Source organism: Heteronotia binoei, chromosome 6 (assembly GCF_032191835.1).
Source record: "Heteronotia binoei isolate CCM8104 ecotype False Entrance Well chromosome 6, APGP_CSIRO_Hbin_v1, whole genome shotgun sequence".
In the NCBI taxonomy this organism is placed as follows: Eukaryota; Metazoa; Chordata; class Lepidosauria; order Squamata; family Gekkonidae; genus Heteronotia; species Heteronotia binoei.
The window spans coordinates 141,153,514-141,175,795 of record NC_083228.1 but is presented as its reverse complement, the minus strand read 5'-3'; the positions used below and the strand labels follow the sequence as shown (position 1 = coordinate 141,175,795).

Genomic DNA, 22,282 nt, shown 5'->3' with positions numbered 1-22,282 from the left:
GAGAAGGTTGCTTAGAGATCGGAAGTTAAAAAACCAGATTTGCTGGGGGCGGGGGGAGGGCGGAAGGGGATGTAGGGAGGAAGATAACATCTTCAAAATTTAGCAAGCCAGCATAAGCTCACAATTCAGAAGCTGCTATAAGAATTTGAATCTTACTGGGAAGTGTAATATATATGTCAAGATTCGAGACAACACAGCAATACATATGCTAAATTCATTCAGTCCTTACATCTGTATTCTCCCCAAGGAGGGCTACACATCCTCTCTATTATAGTGCATTTCTTATTTGGAAGAGTAGATTTGAATAGCACTGTAATGCAATGCAATGGAATGAATATTAGAATGGTATATTGGAATGCATTCCTCTTTGTCTGGTAATAGAGGTGACTGTACTGTAAATCACCCCACCTCAACTAAAAAGATTCTATTAGTTACCTCCGCGCTTGAGAGGAGACAGATGGAGCGTAACAACAAGGTCTCAGTTATTTACTCTTAGCACAATTAAGAAGGATACATTTATACATCGATCTCCAATTCTGACACATTTATTTGCTTCACTGTTTTTCCCTCGACTTAAATCCAATCAATTGTGACCTTATAAACTTAGCTTGTTAGTCCTGTTTGCATCTGTTAAAACATTTTCATTATATTGTATGCAGCAACGGTGCCAGGCTATTGCGCCCCCCCTTCGGATCTCCCCCCCCCCTCACATGCGCCTGGCCAGACTTACCTTGCCACAGCTGCCTAACCTGAGAGGTAGGGTGTAGGTGCGGTGTGGCCTGGAGGTGTGTGCTGCAATGGGGATTGCCAATCCCCAGATGAGGGCAGGGGATCCCCCGGTTTGAAGGCCCTCCCCCTGCTTAAGGGTCATGAGAAAGCAAGGGGGGGGGAGGGAAATATCTGCTGGGAACTCTATTATTTCCTATGGAGACTTATTGCCATAGGGAATAATGGAGAATTGATCCCTGGGGATCTGGGGCTCTAGGGGAGCTGGGGGGGGGGGGTTGAGATAGAGGCACCAAATTTGCAGCATAGCATCCAGTGCCTCTCCCCAAAACACCCTCCAAGTTTCAAAACGATTGGACCAGGGGGTCCAATTCTATGAGCCCCCAAAGAAGGTGCCCCTATCCTTTATTATTTCCTGTGGAAGGAAGGCATTTAAAAGGTGTACGGCCTCTTTAAATGTGATGGCCAGAACTCCCTTTGGAGTTCAATGATGCTTGTCGTGCCCTTGCTTCTGGCTGCACCCCAATGTCTCCTGGCTCCACCCCCAAAGTCTCCTGGCTCCACCCCCAAAGTCTCCTGGCTCCACCCCCAAAGTCCCCAGATATTTCGTGAATTGGACTCGGCAACCCTAGCTGCATTCCGGAGACACACCTGGACGCATGCACACCGCCTTTGTTTCTGCCTCCCCCTCCCTCCTGGACATTTTAAAACGCGCGGGAGGGAACAGCTGAAAAAGCCTGCCAATCAGCCACAAGCAGGTAGGACAGTATCTCTCCCTTCCTCGCTCGCTCCCTCCCCGGCCTAGGGTCGCCTAATGGACACGCTGGCCCCAGTTGTATGCTAATTTGCTGTTCAACCTCTGTCTTATAGAAATACCTGGGATACAGGTAGGAAAGATGTGAAAGCGATATTGCATGGATGGGAATTTACTGCTTCACCCGCTGTTGGCTTTGTGATGAAGTGTTACCCTTAGGTAGCCAAGCCCAATTCGAGAAATATCTGGGGACTTTGGGGGTGGAGCCAGGAGACATTGGGGGTGGAGCCAGGAGCAAGGGTGTGACAAGCATCACTGAACTCTAAAGGGAGTTGTGGCCATCACATTTAAAGGGACCGCACACCTTTTAAATGCCGTCCCTCACCAGATCCCCGCTGATCCTCCCACAGGATCCAAGAAACTGGGCAAAGGAAACTGTGGCTTTTTCCTTCCTTCCCCAGGGAACTGGGAGGGGGGGAGGAGCCTCAGCCAATAGAAGGAAGAGAGGCTTGGCTCAGTAGCTCTGCTACGCAATTGAGAGAGTCTGGAGAAACAAGCTCTGCCTCCCCCGCCAAGGGAGGCGCTTCAGTTAAAGGAGAGAATAGAGGTTTTGCTCTGTAGCTCCTGTGCGATTGAGCAAGCCTTGCAAAGCAAGCTGTGGTGCAGATGGAAGCAAGAGAGAGGGAGAAGGAAGCAGATGACAGCCAGTTGCTTGAGGTTCTGATAGGGGCCTTCCGGGGGCCCAGATTCGGCCTCTGGACCGCATGTTTGACACCTCCAGAAACAAAGGCACCCCAAAACCCTATTGAAGACTCCCTGTGTCAAATCGCTTTGAGAGGCTCAAAAGCCTGCTTTGCTCTTAGCTGTTAAGCAAAGCAAAAATGGATAATATGCAGCAATGACCGGGGAGAATTAGGATCCAGGAGTCCAGTGGATTCTTAGGCTGCCTCGGCCGGAGCCAAACTGCCTCGTAAATGGACATAAGATATGACTGCTGTCAGGGTGTTTACATGGCGAGGAGAGAATTATTGCCGCAACTCACACACTCCGGTCTGGAGACAGCTGCAGAAAGTGACTCACCCCCTGGATCCACCCTGTTTCGCTGGAGGATGCTGATGCCTTCCCAAAGCAGAGGTCTATCAGTGGCTCTTAGCCACAGTGTATTGTTGGAACTTTCTGTCTGGAGCATAAGAACATAAGAGAAGCCATGTTGGATCAGGCCAATGGCCCACCCAGTCCCACACTCTGTGTCACATAAGAACATAAGGGAAGCCATGTTGGATCAGGCCAATGGCCCATCCAGTCCAAAACTCTGTGTCACATAAGAACATAAGAGAAGCCCTGTTGGATCAGGCCAAAGGCCCCTCCAGTCCAACACTCTGAGTCACATAAGAACATAAGAGAAGCCCTGTTGGATCAGACCAATGGCCCCTCCAGTCCAACACTCTATGTCACACAGTGGCCAAATAAACCCCCCAAGTGCCATCAGGAGGTTCGCAAGTGGGGCTAGAAGCCCTTCCTCTTTGCCCCCCCCCACAAGCACCAAGAATACAGAGCATCACTGCCCCACACAGTTCCAACAATATGCTGTGACTAATAGCCACTGATGGACCTCTGCTTCATATTTTTTTCCCAATTCCCTCTTGAAGCTGGCTATGCTTGTAGCCGCCACCACCTCCTGTGGCAGTGAATTCCTCATGTTAATCACCATGCTCTGTATTCTTGGTGCTTGGGAGGGACAACAGTGGGAGGGCTTGTAGTGTCCTGGCCCCACTGATGGACCTCCTCATGGTGCCTGGTTTTTTGGCCACTAGGTGACACAGAGTGTTAGACTGGATGGGCCACTGGCCTGATCCAAGATGGCTTCTCTTATGTTCTTCTGTGACACAGAGTGTTAGACTGGATGGGCCACTGGCCTGATCCAAGATGGCTTCTCTTATGTTCTTCTGTGACACAGACTGGATGGGCCACTGGCCTGATCCAAGATGGCTTCTCTTATGTTCTTCTGTGACACAGAGTGTTAGACTGGATGGGCCACTGGCCTGATCCAAGATGGCTTCTCTTATGTTCTTCTGTGACACAGAGTGTTAGACTGGATGGGCCACTGGCCTGATCCAACATGGCTTCTCTTATGTTCTTCTGTGACACAGAGTGTTAGACTGGATGGGCCACTGGCCTGATCCAACTTGGCGTCTCTTATGTTCTTATGTCTGGGACAGTGATGTTCTGTATTCTTGGTGCTTACGGGGGCAACTGTGGGAGGGTTTCTAGAGTTCTGGCCCTGCTGGTGGACCTCCTTATGACCCCTGGGTTTTGGCCACTGTGTGCCACAGAGTGTTGGACTGGATGGGGCATTGTTCTGATCCAACATGGCTTCTCTTATGTTCTTATATTCTAAAGCAGGGGTGGCCAACGGCAGCTCTCCAAATGTTTTTTTTTTTGCCTACAACTCCCATCAGCCCCAGCCATTGGCCATACTGGCTGGGGCTGATGGGAGTCGTAGGTAAAAAAAATCTGGAGAGCTACCGTTGGCCCTGTTCTAAAGCACTGCCCACATGACTGGGGACACAGGTGCAAACAGGCCGTTCTCGGGTGGATGCCAGGATCAGACCAGACCTCAGCTCTGCTCTAAGAGCAGCTTGACAAGTGCTAAGGTTGCCAGTTCTGGGTTCAAGAATTCCTGGTGATGTTGAGGATGGAGTCTGAGGAGGGCAAGGATTTGAGGGGGGCGGGGCTCAGGATAAGAACCAAAGAGAACATAAGAGAAGCCATGTTTGACCAGGCCAATGGCTCCTCCAGTCCAGCACTCTGTGTCACATGAGAGAAGCCATGTTGGACTAGGCCAATGGCTCTTCCAGTCCTATACTCTGTGTCACATAAGAACATAAGAGAAGCCATGTTGGATCAGGCCAATGGCCCCTCCAATCCAACACTCCAATCAAGCCATGTTGGATCATGTTGGATCAGGCCAACATAAGGGAAGCCATGTTGGATCATGTTGGATCAGGCCAACATAAGGGAAGCCATGTTGGATCAGGCCAATGGCCCATCCAGTCCAAAACTCTGTGTCACATAAGAACATAAGGGAAGCCATGTTGGATCAGGCCAATGGCCCTTCCAGTAAAACACTCTGTGTCACATAACAACGTAAGAGAAGCCATGTTGGATCAGGCCAATGGCCCCTCCAGTCCAACACTCCGTGTCACATAAGAACAGAAGAGAAGCCATGTTGGATCAGGCCAATGGCCCCTCCAGTCCAACACTCTGTGTCACTTAAGAACACAAGAGAAGCCATATTGGATCAGGCCAGTGGCCCATCCAGCCCAACATTCTGTGTCACACAGGGGTCCAAACCCAGGTGCCATCAGGAAGTCCACCAGCAGGGCCAGGACACTAGACACCCTCCCACTGTTTTCCCCTCAAGCACCAAGAATACAGAGCATCACTGCCCCAGGCATAAGAACGTAAGAGAAGCCATGTTGGATCAGGCCAATGGCCCTTCCAGGCCAACACTCTGTGTCACACAGTGGCTAAAGCTCAGGTGCCACCAGGAGGTCCACCAGCAGGGCCAGGACACTAGAAGCCCTCTCACTGTGCCCCCCCCCCCAAGCACCAGGAAGGAAGGAAGGAAGGAAGGAAGGAAGGAAGGAAGGAAGGAAGGAAGGAAGGAAGGAGATGAAGATATTGGATTTATATTCCGCTCTATACTCTGAATCTCAGAGTCTCAGAGAGGTCACAATCTCCTTTACCTTCCTCCCCCACAACAGACACCCTGTGAGGTGGGTGGGGCTGAGAGGACTCTCACAGCAGCTTCCCTTTCAAGGACAACTCCTACAAGAGCTATGGGTGACCCAAGGCCATGCTAGCAGGTGCAAGTGGAGGAGTGGGGAATCAAACCCAGTTCTCCCAGAGAAGAATCCGTGCACTTAACCACTACACCAAATTGGTTCTCAAGGAAGGAAGGAAAATGGGCAAGGGAGGAGGAAGAGAGAGGTGGAAAGAAAACAATTTTAAATGCATTCCCCAAACTGGCTGATGGGATAGTGGGGGCTTTGAGAGCCACCCAATATGTGTGAAAGAGACACGTGTGGCTCCCAAGCCACAGTTTGGCCACCCTTGATTTATACCTTGTGACTAATAGCCACCAATGGACTTCTGCTCCGGATGTATCTCCGGTCCTCTCTTGAACCTGTCTACACTTGTAGCTGCCTCCACCTCCTGCAGCAATGTCTTCTACATGGTCATTAGTCTTTGGGTGAAGAACTTTGTTGCTGTCGTTGGAATGGGGAAATTCCTGGAGACTGAAGGGTGGATTCTGGAGAAGGCGGGGTGTAGGGAGGAGAGGGACCTCTGGGGGTTATAATGCAGAGAGTCTGTCCTTGTTTTAGACCAGGGGTGTCGAACTCATTTGTTATGAGGGCCAGATCTGTCATAAATGAGACATTGAGGGGTTGGGCCATGATGAGTTGGGCTGGGCCATGTGTGTACCTATTTAAGATTAGATAGCAGAGATATAAATTGTATAAAGAACACAGACAAAGACAAATATATATATATATTTAAAAACTTAAAACCTTCTTAAAATGTTAGCCCTCATTGGACTTAAAGGTGCTTTCTTTGTATCTCTCCCATGGGATCCAGGGAACTGGGCAAAGGAAGTTCTGAAGAAGAAGAAGACATTGGATTTATATTCCGCCCTCCACTCAAGAGTCTCAGAGCGGCTCACAATCTCCTTTATCTCCCTCCCCCACAACAGACACCCTGTGAGGTGGGTGGGGCTGGAGAGGACTCTCACAGCAGCTGCCCTTTCAAGGACAACCTCTGCCAGAGCTATGGCTGACCCAAGGCCATGCCAGCAGGTGCAAGTGGAGGAGTGGGGAATCAAACCTGGTTCTCCCAGATAAGAATCCGCACACTTAACCACTACACAAAACTGGCTCTCAAGTTCTGGCTCTTCCCTTCCTTCCCCAGGGACTGGGGTGGTTGGGAAGCCTCAGTCAACAGAAGGAAGGTTTGTCTCAGTAGCTCTGCTGTGCGATTGTGAGAGCCTGGCAAAGCAAGCTATTCCTTCCCAAGGAAGGAGCCTCAGCCAGTGGAGAAAACAGAGGTTTTGCTCTGTAGCTCCTCTGCAATTGAGCAAAGCCGGCAAAGCAAGCTGCGATGGAGAAGGAAGCAAGGAAGAGGGAGAAGGAAGCAGATGATAGCCAGCTGCTCGGGGGCCTGCTAGGAGCCCTCCGAGGGCCTAATCCGGCCCCCAAACTGCATGTTTGACACTCCTGTTTTAGACGCCCTTCTCAACCTACTGAAGCTTTACTGGGAAATTTTACTGGCAAAGGAACGGTGTGCTCCTTCCCCTCTCCCCAGCACAGCATTCAGGAATCTTGCATCAGTTAATGCCGAACAAATTAGCATTTTATTTTTCAGCTGGAGCCTTCATCAATATTCATAACTGGGTAACAGGCTGTGTGGAGAAACGCCATTTTAATCCATGTTGGTGCTTCATTGGGAGGGATCGCTAAACTGCCAAGCAGGCTTGGGCCTAGCCTTCCCCTCCTCCCCCCCTCCCTTCCAGAGCCAAACCAACAACTCTAGGGGGAAAGTCTCCTAGAGAGGAAGGAAGTTCTTTTGTTCTCTGCATGTGAGTTAGGAGGAGGAGTTTGGCAGTTTGCAGCTGGCGCTCTGGAAGAGAGGTTGCTTGCCTGTGAGCTCCTGCCTGTGGGGGAGGCCTGCTCAGGAAAATGAGGCCTCCAGGCAGTAAGACCAAGTAAGTCATCCAAAAAGGCAGGGCGTGTTTAGATCAGGGACAGTAGGACGCGTTTAAAACCACATTTTGTTTGTCATGCTGTTTGCTGTACGGGTGCTGTGCTGCGCTAATTTTTTAAATGCAACTGTTTTTGTTTTGTTTTTCTTTTCCTATCTTTTTCTCTTGTAAATAAATAGTTTTTCTGTTTTAAATGCTGGCAGTCAATCTCTGTACCACATAGATCCCCAAACCTCTTTAGACCACGCTGTTTTATAAAGGGGGCCCCGGGCAAGGGGGAAGGCATACAGTTGGATAAGGTGCCAATCCTCCAGGGGTGCCCCAAAGAAGTGCTGAGGTCTCTGTGAAACCCAAGTACAGGGTGGCAGAGGACATTGAGGCCTGGCCTCATAGCTGGAGAGGGGGATTGGGAGTCCTGTTCCTCCCAATCTGGACCCCTAGACTGAGCAGGTGGTGGCAGCGAGCCCAAGGGGCAGGAGGAGAAATAGCTCCCTCCAGGAGTTGGCGACTCCATAGGGAGCAGACGGGACCGGGTCTGAAGGCAGAATCGGGCCGGTTCCGCCACAGGCTGTATTGAGCATCCGTTCGGCCGCCCACGGACAGAGCCGATCCCAAATTTGCCCCCGAGCCTCCTGCAGCCCCCTCTCCCAGTTCCCTCTGTCTCCCCTCCTCACGCCTGGCCTCACTGCCTGACTGCAGATAGGGGCGTCAAGTCTGAGTCAAGAAACCGCTGGGGACTTTGGGGGTGGAGCCAGGAGACTTTGGGGGGTGGGGCCAGAAGCAAGGATGTGATAAGCATGACTGAACTCCTTACCTGGACCGCAGCGACCTAGCGACGGTAATCCATGCTACGGTCACCTCAAGAATAGATCACTGTAATGCTCTCTACACGGGGCTACCCCTGACGCTAACCCAGAGACTACAACTAGTGCAGAACGCTGCGGCACGGCTGTTAATGGGGCTACCACGACGGGAGCACATTCGGCCAGTGCTGAGAGAGCTGCACTGGTTGCCTGTTGTGTTCCGAGTTCGCTTCAAGGTGTTGGTATTAACCTTTAAAGCCCTTTATGGTCAGGGACCTGCCTATCTACGGGACCGCCTTTCCCCATATATCCCCCAGAGAGCACTGCGATCAGGGACAAAAAATCTGCTGTCTGCCCCTGGCCCAAAAGAAGCCAGGCTATGCGCAACAAGATCTAGGGCCTTCTCGGTGGCAGCACCAGAACTCTGGAACACCCTCCCAGAAGCTATAAGGGCCCTGCGGGATTTGTCGGCGTTCCGCAGGGCCTGTAAGACCGAACTGTTTAGACAGGCTTTTCTGGTTGACTGAAAATGGGCTGCCACCGGACATCCTGCAGAAGCTGGCGGTCATAGTCAGAACCCACTACCGCCAGACTGGATTGAGACAGCGCAAATAGTTTTAAACTGATAAGTGTATTATGGTTTTATATGTTTTATGGAATTGATTGTTTTTATGATACTGTAAGCTGCCCTGAGTCCGCTTGCGGAGAGGGCGGGATATAAATGCAAAGTAATAAATAAATAAATAAAGGGAGTTCTGGCCGTCACAGTTAAAGCGACCGCACACCTTTTAAACGCTTTCCCTCCATTGGAAACAAGGAAGGCGAGGAACACCTTCTTTGGGGGCTCAAAGAATTGGAAAAAATGGCCTCAGAGCACACTAATTGATGCCGCAGCTCACAGCTTGGATGCCAGTCGCTCATGAAGCAGAATTTGTGATCACAGGACTCTGCAGCTTAGAGGGAACATTGAGTTTAATATGCAAAGGAGTTCCTGCTACAAAAAAAGCCCCCTGGATTTGGGGATGGAGCTTGCGGAGGACAGGGACCTCCATGGGGCACAATACCGTAAAGTCAACCCTCCAAAGCATCCGTTTCCTCCTGGGGAACTGATCTCTGTTGTCTGGAGAGAAGCTGTAATTCCAGGGGATCCCCAGGTCCCACCTGGAGGTTGGTATCCCCATATGATTGTGAGCCGCTCTGAGACTCTTTGGAGTGGAGGGTGGGATATAAATCTAATATCTTCATCTCCCTCACAGGGTGTCTGTTGTGGGGGAGGAAGGGAAAGGAGATTGTGAGCCGCTCTGTGACTCTTCGGAGTGGAGGGCGGGATGTAAATCCAAAATCTTCATCTACCTCACAGGGTGTCTGTTGTGGGGGAGGAAGGGAAAGGAGATTGTGAGCCGCTCTGAGACTCTTTGGAGTGGAAGGTGGGATATAAATCCAATATCTTCATCTCCCTCACAGGGTGTCTGTTGTGGGGGAGGAAGGTAAAGGAGATTGTGAGCCCCTCTGTGACTCTTCGGAGTGGAAGGGCGGGATGTAAATCCAAAATCTTCATCTACCTCACAGGGTGTCTGTTGTGGGGGAGGAAGGGAAAGGAGATTGTGAGCCACTCTGAGACTCTTCGGAGTGGAGGGCGGGGATATAAATCCAATATCTTCATCTCCCTCACAGGGTGTCTGTTGTGGGGGAGGAAGGGAAAGGAGATTGTGAGCCGCTCTGAGACTCTTCGGAGTGGAGGGCGGGATATAAATCCAATATCTTCATCTACCTCACAGGGTATCTGTTGTGGGGGAGGAAGGGAAAGGAGATTGTGAGCCGCTCTGAGACTCTTCGGAGTGGAGGGCGGGATATAAATCCAATATCTTCATCTACCTCACAGGGTGTCTGTTGTGGGGGGAGGAAGGTAAAGGAGATTGTGCCGCTCCGTGACTCTTCGGAGTGGAGGGCGGAATATAAATCCAATATCTTCTTCTTCAAGACACCTATGATTCCTGTCTCTCAATTTGTGGACAATATTTGTACCACCGCCGCTGCCTTATTTCATTCTTTTGAATGGTTTTAACTGTTTAATTTTTAACCATTTTATTGTATGGTTTTAACCGTTTTGTTGTGTCGTAATCCGCCCTGAGCCCATCTTGGAAAAGGGGCGGACTATATATTCGCAAAATAAATCAAACTAAATCAATAAGCACACGGCCTATATACAGCCTCCACTCACTTTCCGAACAATTTAGTTTATATCCTCCTCAACCGAGATGTCTTTTCTTTCTTTTTCTTTTTAAACTACATCCCCCGTTGCGAACGCTTTTAGATTTAGAGCCTTTGGAGCTCTAAAATGGCACAAACCGCCACTCTCGACACAAATAAAAGACACAGGAGCAGCTGATCTCCCAAGAGACGTATTTCATTTAGATCCCAAATGGAGCTGTGAGGCAGGGGCGGTATTTTTTAATGTATTTAGATGAAACGGCAAAAATCCCTCCTGACAGGGCAATAAGTATTGCTGCAAATCCATGTGGGTGTTTTTTTTTAGAGGAAACAATAAAGATCAGGGGTGGCCAAACTCCAGCTCGGGGAGCCACATGTGGCTCTTTCATGCACATGGTGTGGCTCTCAAAGCCCCCGCTGCGCTATTGGCCAGCTCGGAGAAGGGATTCGTCTCTTTACATCTTTTCTCGGAGCCAAGCCAACCATTAAAGTTGTGAGCAGCTGCATAAATTAGTGTGCTCTGAGGGCATCCTTCCTGAGCTAAGCAGGAGGCTAAAAATCTGTGAGCTAGCTTAGAGAGAACACTGGTTGTAATAGCGCAGGGGTGGTTAGTTCAGTCCAACACTCTGTGTCACACAGTGGCCAAAAACCCCCCCAAACCCAAGTGCCATCAGGAGGTCCACCGGTGGGGCTAGAAGTCCTTCCACTGTGCCGCCCCGCAAGCACCAGAATACAGAGCATCAGTGCTCCAGAGAGTTCTAACGATAAGCTGTGGCTAACAACCACTGATGGGCCTCTGCTCCATATGCTTATCCATTCCCCTCTTGAAGCTGTCTGTGCTTGTAGCCGCCGCCACCTCCTGTGGCAGTGAATCCCATGTGTTAATCACTCTCTGGTGTGAAGGACTTCCTCTCACTGCTCAGCAATTTCATTGACATTTTGGGGAGAGTATCAGACTTGCCCGTCCAGATACATGTATATATATGTATTTGTTGGCAACACTACTCCAGAGTAGTGTATGTGTGTATATGTATAAGAACATAAGAGAAGCCCTGTTGAATCAGGCCAATGGCCCATTCAGTCCAACACTCTGAGTCATATAAGAACATAAGAGAAGCCCTGTTGAATCAGGCCAGTGGCCCCTCCAGACCAACACTCTGTGTCACATAAGAACATAAGAGAAGCCCTGTTGGATCAGGCCAGTGGCCCCTCCAGTCCAACACTCTGTGTCACATAAGAACATAAGAGAAGCCCTGTTGGATCAGGCCAGTGGCCTCTCCAGTCCAACACTCTGTGTCACATAAGAACATAAGAGAAGCCCTGTTGGATCTGGCCAGTGGCCCCTCCAGTCCAACACTCTGTGTCACATAAGAACATAAGAGAAGCCCTGTTGGATCTGGCCAGTGGCTCCTCCAGTCCAACACTCTGTGTCACATAAGAACATAAGAGAAGCCCTGTTGGATCAGGCCAGTGGCCCCTCCAGTCCAACACTCTGTGTCACATAAGAACATAAGAGAAGCCATGTTGGATCAGGCCAGTGGCCCCTCCAGTCCAACACTCTGTGTCACATAAGAACATAAGAGAAGCCCTGTTGGATCAGGCCAGTGGCCCCTCCAGTCCAACACTCTGTGTCACATAAGAACATAAGAGAAGCCATGTTGGATCAGGCCAGTGGCCCCTCCAGTCCAACACTCTGTGTCACATAAGAACAGAAGAGAAGCCATGTTGGATCAGGCCAGTGGCCCCTCCAGTCCAACACTCTGTGTTACATAAGAACATAAGAGAAGCCCTGTTGGATCTGGCCAGTGGCCCCTCCAGTCCAACACTCTGTGTCACATAAGAACATAAGAGAAGCCCTGTTGGATCAGACCAGTGGCCCCTCCAGTCCAAAACTCTGTGTCACATAAGAACAGAAGAGAAGCCATGTTGGAGCAGGCCAATGGCCCATCCAGTCCAACACTCTGTGTCACATAAGAACATAAGTGAAGCCATGCTGGATTAGGCTAATGGCCCCTCCAGTCCAACACTCTGTGTCACATAAGAACATAAGAGAAGCCATGCTGGATCAAGCCAATGGCCCATCCAGTCCAACACTCTGTGTCACACAGTGGCTAAAAAAGCCGCAGGTGCCATCAGGAGGCCCATCAGTGGAGCCAGGACACCAGAAGCCCTCCTCCCGCTGTTGACCCCCCCCCCCTCCGCCCCAAAGCACCGAGAATACAAAGCATCCCTGCCCCAGACAGAGAGTTCCAACAATACACTGTGGCTAACAGCCACTGATGGACCTCTGCTCCATATGCTTATCCAATCCCCTCTTGAAGCTGGCTATGCTCGCAGCCGCCACCACCTCCTGCTACAGTGAATTCCACATGTTAATCACCCTTTGGGTGAAGAAGGACTTCCTTTTATCCGTTCTACCCCGACTGAGTTTGACACCCCTGCTCTAAAGTCCACCCTCTAAAGCTGCCATCTCCTCCTGGAGAACGGATCGTTGTCATTTGCAGATCAGTTGTCATTCCAGAGGCTGGCAACCCTACCTGTGAATGATGTGTGTGTGTGTGCGCGCGCGCACGTGTAAACGGACGACCACATAAACACGACCAGCTCAGACAGGAGTTTTGCGTCGCCTGAAATACAACGCTTTTCAGACACAGTCACGTTTAATCGGATCAGAACTCTATAAGCGTCTCATGCATGTGTGAACCAAGCCAACGGCGGTCCACTTCAAGGATGCGCTTCGACATTTTGGCACAAAGGAAGCACACGACAGCCGCGGCGGTGGCAGGTATAGCCGGGTGGAGGGGGCGGGCCCTGAAAGGCAAACAGTGAACTCCCTCCTGGCCTCTGGCGTCAGGTGGCTGGAGAACGTTCTGCCCCGGATGGGTGGAGGAGGAAGAGATCCCTTCTGTCCCTTTCGCGCCACAAAACCTCTTCCTCTGTGCCGAACAAACGCCATGAGTTGGAAGGCGGTAGCTGCCGTTTTGAAGGAAGCTTCGGAGCTAGCGTTGGGGAAAGTGATGGTAACTGTCCACTGCGAGGAAGTCTGGGGATGTGGCTTCCCTTGCAGCCATCAGCCAAGAGAGGGAAAGAGAGACAGAGACTCCCTAGAGACAGAGAAGCAACGGCGGGGAGAGAGATAGAGAGGGAAAGCGACAGGTACAGAGAGAAACAGGGACAGTGCTGGATTAAGAAGATGATGATGAAGATATTGGATTTATATCCCGCCCTCCGCTCCGAAGAGTCTCAGAGGGGCTCACAATCTCCTTTACCTTCCTCCCCCACAGCAGACACCCTGTGAGGTGGGTGGGGCTGAGAGAGCTCTGACAGAAGCTGCCCTTTCAAGGACAACTCCTACGAGAGCTCTGGCTGGCCCAAGGCCATTCCAGCAGGTGCAAGCGGAGGAGTGGGGAATCAAACCCGGTTCTCCCAGATAAGAGTCCGCACACTTAGCCACTACACCAAACTGGCTCTGTGGAGGCCCCTAGGCAGTCAAAATCTCAGGGGGGGGGTCTTGCAAATTAGAGTTGGAGCAGACACTCCACCGCCCATGGCCCCCACTGCAGCCTGCAGGCCCCTTCTCAAAAGCCCCTTTGACAAAGCTGCAGGGGAGAGACAGAGAGAGGCAAACTTGGCGACAAAGCTAGCAGCCGCCACACCAGGCAAATCAGGCAGAGCGGCTCAGTTGCTGGCTGCACGGGCTGGCTTCCAAGAGCTGCAAGCGGGGGCGGGGGGAGACGGGGGAAAAGCCGGCCTGGGGTCCCTAAAGGCATTGGGGCCCATAGGCCAGTGCCTACTAGGCCTTTGTTAATCCAGTCCAGGACAGAGAGACAGAGACAGAGAAAAAAGGCCAGAGAAAGACAGCTAGACGGAGAAACAGCGACTGAGAGAATGACAGAAAAAGAGACAGATACCGGTTTTGCACACAGCTTACCACGCGGTCACGTTCCTGTTCTCTCAGCAGCGTCCGTTGGATTTCCCACCATCTGCGCCGAAGTTACAGGAAGTGCCGCGGCTTTTGCATAGCAAACGTAAGCCGCTAAAACCCAGTTAACATTTGCTACGCGAAAGCCGCGGCACTTCCCGTAACTCCGGCGCAGATGGTGGGAAATCTGACGGACGCTGCGGAGAGAACAGAAACGTGACCGCGTGGTAAGCTGTGTGCGAAAACGGTAAGAGGCAATGACAGAAAAAGAGACAGAGACAGAGAGAAAGAGCCTGAGGGAGAGAGGCAGAGAGAGATGGAGACAGAGATACAGAGACAGACAGAGAGAGAAAGAGACATGGAGCCATGGCAACAGAGAAAGAGAGATGGAGATACAGAAACAGAGAGAAAGAGAGAGAGACAGAGACCTAGTGATACAGAGAGACAGATTCTTTTCTAACCCTAACAAAAGGTAGCCTTTAGTTCATAACTCAGTTGGGCTCAAGACTTCAAGATAGGGTTGCCAAGTCCAATTCCAAGAAATATCTGGAGACTTTGGGGGTGGAGCCAGGAGACTTTGGGGGTGGAGCCAAGATCAAGGCTGTGACAAGCATAACTGAACTCCAAAGGGAGTTCTGGCCATCACATTTAAAGGGACAGCACACCTTTTCAATTCCTTCCTTCCATAGGAAATAATGAAGGATAGGGGCACCTTCTTTTGGGGCTCATAGAATTGGACCCCCTGGTCCAATCTTTTCAAAACTTGGGGGGTATTTTGGGGAGAGGCACTAGATGCTATACTGAAAATTTGGTGCCTCTACCCCAAAAAACAGCCCCCCCCAGAGCCCCAGATACCCGCAGATCAATTTTCCATGATTTTCTATGGGAATAAATCTCCATAGGGAATAACAGAGTTCCCAGCAGACATTTCCCTTCCCTCCCCCTGCTTCCTGAAAACCCTGAAGCGGGGGGGAGGGCCTCCAATCTGGGGGATCCCCTGCCCCCACCTGGGGATTGGCAACCCTACGACTTCAAGACTAGGCGGGAAGAAAGGAGGCAAAGGCCGTCCTTGAATTCTCCTGGCACTGCTCTCTATTATTTACACAAGGCCATCAAAGTACAGCATTTGTGCAGTGGACAGTCCCCTGCCCCGAGGAGCTTACACTCCCCCACAAGTCTAGCCCATTCGGGGGGGGGGGGGCTCAGAGATACGGGGCCTCCTGTTCCTCCTCGTTCTCCTCCCCCTCGGCATCCAAGTCGTATTCCTCCATGTCCGAAAGCGGCAGCCCGTTGCCTCCTGGGATGTGCTCAGAGACGGTGCTGCGCATGGTGGCGCGGGTGCTGCTGGGCGAGTACTTGCGGGAGCCCAGCTTCCGGAAGCGTCCGTGGCACATCACCTCCTTGAACATCTCGCGGAAGCGGGTGGACATCAGGTTGTAAAGGATGGGGTTGGCGGCCGAGCTCAGGTAGAAGAAGACGCCCGAGAGGATGTGGATGTACTGGAACATCTGCAGCATTCTGTCGGTCCAATGGGTGACGAAGCTCCAGACAAGGCGGTCGGTGTGGAAAGGAGCCCAGCAGATGCCAAACACGACCACCAGCATGACTGTGGACCAAAGACAGAAAGCAAGGGGTGAATCTGGGCCTGTGTTCTGGTTGGAGGAAGGTGACTCGACAGGCCTGGACTTAGGTATTGGGTTAAATGTTAAAAGAAAAAAAATCGATTTTGACTTGGAAGCACAGAAACTTAATGCCAGGGTACGCCAAACAGTGGCTGAGGAGCCACACGTGGCTTTCACACATATTGTGTGGCTCTTCAAGCCCCCACTACTCTGTCAGCCAGCTTGGAAAAGGCATTTGTCTCTTTAAATTGTTTCGCCAAGCCAGCCAGTAGCTTGGAGAATGCCTTTAAAGTTAAAGTTCTTTCTTTCCAGCTCTCCTTCCCTCCTCCCTCCCCCATCTATTTGCCTTCCTTTCTTCCTTCCTCGCTTCCTTCCTTCTTTCCTTCCTTCCTTCTTTCCACCTTTCCTTCCTTCCTTCCTCCCCATCTATTTTCCTTCCTTCCTTCCATCCTTCCTTCCTCCCTTCTTTCCTTCCTTCCGCCTTTCTTTCCTTCCTTCCTCCCCATCTATTTTCCTTCCTTCCTTCCTTCCTTCCTTCCTTCCTTCCTTCCTTCCTTCCTTCCTTCCTTCCTTCCTTCCTCCCCATCTATTTTCCTTCCTTCCTTCTTTCCATCCATCCTTCCTTCCTCCCTTCTTTCCTTCCTTCCCTCCGCCTTTCTTTCCTTCCTTCCCCCCATCTATTTTCCTTTCTTCCTTTCTTCCTTCCTTCCTTCCTTCCTTCCTTCCTTCCTTCCTTCCTCCTTTCCTTTCCTTCCTTGTCTTGCAGCTCTCAAATTATCTGAAGACCAAGCCCTATGAAGAAAGGTTGAAGGAGCTGGACGTGTTTAGCCTGGAGACAAGGCAGCTAAGAGGTGATATGGTCACCATCTTCAATTCCTTGAAGGGCTGTCATACAGAGGATGGTGTGGAATTGTTTTCTGTGGCCCCAGAAGGTAGAACCAGAACTAATGGGTTGAAATTAAATAAGAAGAGTTCCTGGCTCAACATTAGGAAGAACTTCCTGACCGTTAGAGCGATTCCTCAGTGGAACAGGCTTCCTCCTCGGGAGGTGGTGGGCTCTCCTTCCTTGGAGGTTTTTCAACAGAGGCTAGATGGCCATCTGACAGCAATGAGGATCCTGTGAATTTAGGGGGAGGTGTTTGTGAGTTTCCTGCATTGTGCAGGGGGTTGGACTAGATGACCCTGGAGGTCCCTTCCAGCTCCAGGATTCTATTATTCTCTCTGACATTCATGTTTTCCAGCTCTCAAACATCTGATGTTTCTTCTTTGTGGCTCTTACGTTAAGCAAGCTTGGCCACCCCTGCTTTATGCAGTATCCCCAATCCTCCACGTTTCCCCGGTGAAGGGGAAAATGCTGTTCAAACCAATTACAAAGATGATCTGACTCCAGCGGTAACAAGAGAAGGAAATTTTATTGACAAAAATAAAAGCACATCTTACAGACATATCCATGTAGGGATATTTAACATTGGGAACAGATTAAGTTCCAAAAAGGTTAACTTGCTACAGCTTAGGGTTGCCAAGTCCAATTCAAGAAATATCTGAGGACTTTGGGGGTGGAGCCAAGAGACTTTGGGGGTGGAGCCAGGAGACATTGGGGGCGGAGCCAGGAACAAGGGTGTGGCAAGCATAATTGAACTCCAAGGGAGTTCTGGCCATCATATTTAACGGGACAGCACATCTTTTAAAATGTATTCCTTCCATAGGAAATAATGAAGGATAGGGGCACCTTCTTTTGGGGCTCATAGAATTGGACCCCCTGGTCCAATCATTTTGAAACTTGGGGGGTATTTTGGGGAGAGGCACTAGATGCTATACTGAAAATTTGGTGCTTCTACCTAAAAAGAGGTAGCCTTTCAATCGGAGACTGAAGCCTCCGGAAGGGGAAAGTCACATGGTGGCTTTGGGGGCGGGGCTTCCCCCTGCCGGCCAGCTGACTGGGGGCGGGAAGGAGCCTGGGAAAGCGGGAGAACCCCCGCTGGGTCCTGGGGATTGGGAAGCCTACTACAGCTCCAAGCCCAGGTAAGAGAGAGAAGAAGAGAGGCCATATATAAGTTGAACCACAGATGGCAAGCAAGGGCCAAAGAGGCCAGTCTGGTGTAGTGGTGAAGTGTGCGGACTCTTATCTGGGAGAACCAGGTTTGATCCCCCACTCTTCCACTTGCAGCTGCTGGAATGGCCTTGGGTCAGCCATAGCTCTCGCAGGAGTTCTCCTTGAAAGCGCAGCTTCTGTCAGAGCTCTCTCAGCCCCACCCACTTCACAGGGTGTCTGCTGTGGGGGAGGAAGGTAAAGGGGATTGTGAGCCGCTCTGAGACTCTTCGGAGGAAACAGCGGGATATAAATCCAGTATCTTCTTCTTCTTCTTCTTCTTCAACATCTAACCCATGCAAGGCGGGTGAGGCCACCTTGCCGAGTGTACCCAGGGCTTTTTTTTGTAGCAGGAGCTCCTTTGCATATTAGGCCACACACCCCTGATGTAGCCAATCCTGGAGCTTACAGTAGGCCCTGGAATAAGGGCCCTGTAAGCTCTTTGAGGATTGGCTACATCGGGGCGGGCGTAGCCTAATATGCAAAGGAGTTTCTGCTACAAAAAAAGCCCTGAGTGTACCCCAATGAGATAATACTCTTTCCCTCCCAGATCCTCTTGCCTAAAGAGGTGCAATATCCAACTATTGAGGATGCTCCATTATAGAATCATAGAATTCGGAGGAGTCACAGAGGCCATCTAGTCCAGCCCCCTGCTCAATGCAGGATCAGCCTAGAGCATCCCTGATTCCACTATTGAACAACAAAAATGTAAAAAGGTATTTCCTAATATCCAGCTGGTACCTTCCTGCCCTTAATTTGGACCCATTATGGCAAGTCCTCTCCCCTGCTGCCATAGCGTTGCCAAGTCCCCAGCTTCCCATAGAGGGGGGGGGGCCTTTCGTGCACGCTTTGCGTGTGTGTGTGAGATGTCACCCGGAAGTGACGTCACCAAAATGGCCGCGCCCCCATGCAGGGACGCTCTAGGCATTTCCGGTAAAACTCTATCGTTTTCCTGGATGCTCTAGCCATTTGGGAGGGGAAAACTCTAGGGGTACCTATTGTACCATAGAGTTTTTCCTCCCAAATGGCTAAAGCGCCTGGAAAAACGATAAAGAGTTTTCCCGGAAACGCTTAGAGCGGCCCCACACGGGCGCCGCCATTTTGATGACGTCGCTTCCGGGTGACGTCATCGCGCCAGCAAGGTGGGGGGAGGTTCCCTCCACCGGCCCAATGTGGACTGGCGGGTTGGGAACCTCCCGAGTGGGGGATTCCCCACCAGGACCGGGGGCTTGGCAGTCCTATGCTACCAACAGGAGCAACTCCATGCCCTCCTCTAAGTGACAGCCCTTCAAATACTCCAAGAAATTAATCATGGCCGCCCCCCCCAAACCTCCTCTTCTCCAGACTGAAGATTCCCAAGTCCCTCAGCCTTTCCTCACAGGGCTTGTTCTCCAGGCCTCTGGTCATCCTTGCTGTCTCCTCTGCCCCCTGCTCCATTCTGTCCACATCTAACTACCAAAAAGGAGTCTCAGAGCGGCTTCCAATCTCCTTCCCTTCCTCTCCCCACCACAGACGCCCTGTGAGGTAGATGGGGCTGAGAGAGCTCTTTTGAGAACTGCTCTTGAGAGGAACAGCTCTGAGAGAACTGTGGCTGGCCCAAGGTCACACCAGCAGCTGCATGGGGGGGGGGGAGTGAGGAATCCAACCGGGTTCCCCCGATTAGAGTCCATGCTCTCAACCACTACACCACACAGGCTCTTTCCACGACTTTGTGAAGTAGGCAAGGCTAGGAGAGAAAGAGAGGGCGATTCTCTCAAGCTTCCACGTCAAAACTCTGGTCTCTGTGGTCCTCGTCTGACCTAACCCAGGGTTCCCCAACATGGTGTCAGGCCACCGACCACTACTTCCCTCAGTGCCCAACAAGATTTCAGAAAGTGGGTAGGGACACTGAATGGCAGGGCTGTTTATTGCCTTCCCTTATTCAAACAAAAGGGGTTTCCACTGGAGGAGGAGGAGGACTGGTAAGGAATGGGGCTTTCCTTAATCAATGTGTAGTTCTATTCCCCCTACAGGATTTCCTTCTTCCCAGGAGATATGAGGAGGGAGGTATTCCATTTGGCTCTGCCTCCAGAGGCAGCCATTTTGGTTTGGCTCTACCTCCGATGGCAGCCATTTTGGGGGTGGCATTCACCAGTCTTTCAAAATACTGAAGGTGCCCACAGCCTCAAAAAGTTTAAGGACCCCTGCTCTGACCACTACACCTCATTGCCTTTTAGCTGAAAATGGAAAACTTGACTGTTGAGACATATTTTCAACCCAATCCCTTCCTTGAGTTGCCAACAGTCTGGAGGGGGGGGGGAGGTCTTGTCCCTTTAATTATAGAGACTTTCTAAGATGTTATTTTTAGAGCTGCCAGAGAGATTCACAGAATAGGATGATAACCAAAAATAATACTGTGAACAAATTACTGCAAATGTATTCCCTGTATAGTTTCACTCTCAATTAATTCATATTAAATACTTGTACAATAATAACTGGCTGTGAGAGGAAGTTTGGTGTAGTGGTTAAGTGCGTGGGCTCCAGTCTGGGAGAACTGGGTTCGATTCCCCACTCCTCCACGTGCAGCTGTTGGTGTGACCTTGGAAGGATGGAAGGAAGACAAATAGATGGGGAGGGAGAGGTGGAAGGAAAGCAACTTTAACTTTAAATGCATTCTCCAAGCTGCCAGATGGCTTGACTTGAGGAAAAAGACAAATGCCTTCTCCAAGCTGGCTGACAGAGCGGCGAGGGCTGCGAGAGCCACACAATTTGTGTGGAAGAGCCACACGTGGCTCCTGAGCTTCAGTTTGACCATCCCTTTATACCTCCATGCCTTGGAAAGCTTCAGTTGCCCATTCCCACACCAGTTAGACTCAAGGAAGGAAGGAAGGAGGGAGGGAGGGAGGGAGGGAGGGAAGGAAGGAAGGAAGGAAGGAGGGGGGAGGGAGGAAGGGAGGGAGGGGAGGGAGGGAAGGAAGGAGGGAGGAAGGAAGGAAGGAAGGAAGAAAGGAAGAAAGGAAGGAAGGAAGGAAGGAAGGAAGGAAGGAAGGAAGGAAGGAAGGAAGGAAGGAAGGAAGGAAGGAAGGAAGGAAGGAAGGAAGGAAGGAAGGAAGGAAGGAAGGAGGGGGAGGGAGGAAGGAAGGAGGGGGAGGGAGGAAGGGAGGAAAAAAGGAAGGAAGGAAGGAGGGAGGGAGGGGGAGAGAGGGAGGGAGAGAGGAAAAAGGAAGGAAGGAAGGAAGGAAGGAAGGAAGGAAGGAAGGAAGGAAGGAAGGAAGGAAGGAAGGAAGGAAGGAAGGAGGGGGAGAGAGGACGGGAGGGAGGGAGGAAAAAAGGAAGGAAGGGGAGGGAGGGAGGGAGGAAAAAAGGAAGGAAAGAAAGGAAGGAGGGGGAGGGAGGAAGGAAGGGAGGGAGGAAAAAAGGAAGGAAGGAAGGAAGGAGGGGGAGAGAGGGAGGGAGGGAGGAAAAAGGAAGGAAGGGAAGGAAGGAAGGAAGGAAGGGAAGGAAGGAAGGAAGGAAGGAAGGAGGGGGAGGGAGGACGGGAGGGAGGGAGGAAAAAAGGAAGGAAGGAAGGGGGGAGGGAGGGAGGAAAAAAGGAAGGAAGGGAATGAGGGGGGAGGGAGGAAGGGAGGGAGGGAGGAAAAAAGGAAGGAAGGAAGGAAGGAAAGAAGGAAAGGAGGGGGAGGAAGGAAGGAAGGAAGGAAAATAGATGGGGCAGGGCCATAGTCAGGATTTCATGTTTGGTGGGGCGCATAGCAGGATGTTCCCCCTCCCCCCCCACACACACACTCCAAGCTGCTGGCAAAGCCACAGTCCCTTGCCACAGCAAAACTCCACCAGAGCAGAACTTTTTAAAAGTAACAAAATGAGGAATTATTTGCACACCCACAGACATTTCACGCCTTGCTGCTAGCAGCAGCGGGGAGGAGAACGACAGTCGACAGTCGGGAAAGTAACACTGGGCCGAGCCTCTTCCCCTGCAGAGCCTCTCCTCGGGTTAATGGGATGCTGTGAGTGTCTCTGCTTTGGGAAGGTTCCCCCACCCCCCTCTATCCAAATATCCAGGAATATTCCTTGGAAGCCTGGAACTGTAATGGAACTCGGTGGTTTGGTTTATGTTATTCTGGATCTTGTATTTATTGGCAACTGTGTGTGTGTGTGTTTGTGTGTGTGACAACAGTTTGAATTTTTCTCAGAAGTAATACTAGTGTTTTGTGTGTTATCTATGCGTTTTAGATATTAGGTACATTGTTTTCATTATACAAGGGAGATATCTGGTGTTTTCTAGGTAACCTCTGGCTTACAGCAAGTCCATCAACGGGATTGAGGGCCAGTTTGGTGTAGTGGTTAAGTGTGCAGACTCTAATCTGGGAGAACCGGGTTTGATTCCCCACTCCTCCCCTTGCACCTTCTGGAAT

General features: G+C 51.0%; 1 protein-coding gene across 1 annotated transcript in view; it reads right to left on the bottom strand.

Annotated features, from left to right (window-relative positions):
* Positions 1–15,236: 15,236 nt before the first annotated feature.
* NMUR1 (neuromedin U receptor 1) overlaps positions 15,237–22,282 on the bottom strand; it is a 33,326-nt gene continuing 26,280 nt past the window's right edge. The window contains exon 2 of the mRNA XM_060240930.1: positions 15,237–15,783. Within this exon, the coding sequence (XP_060096913.1) occupies positions 15,380–15,783 (404 nt within the window). The 3' untranslated portion in view covers positions 15,237–15,379. The remainder of the gene's footprint in view (positions 15,784–22,282) is intronic.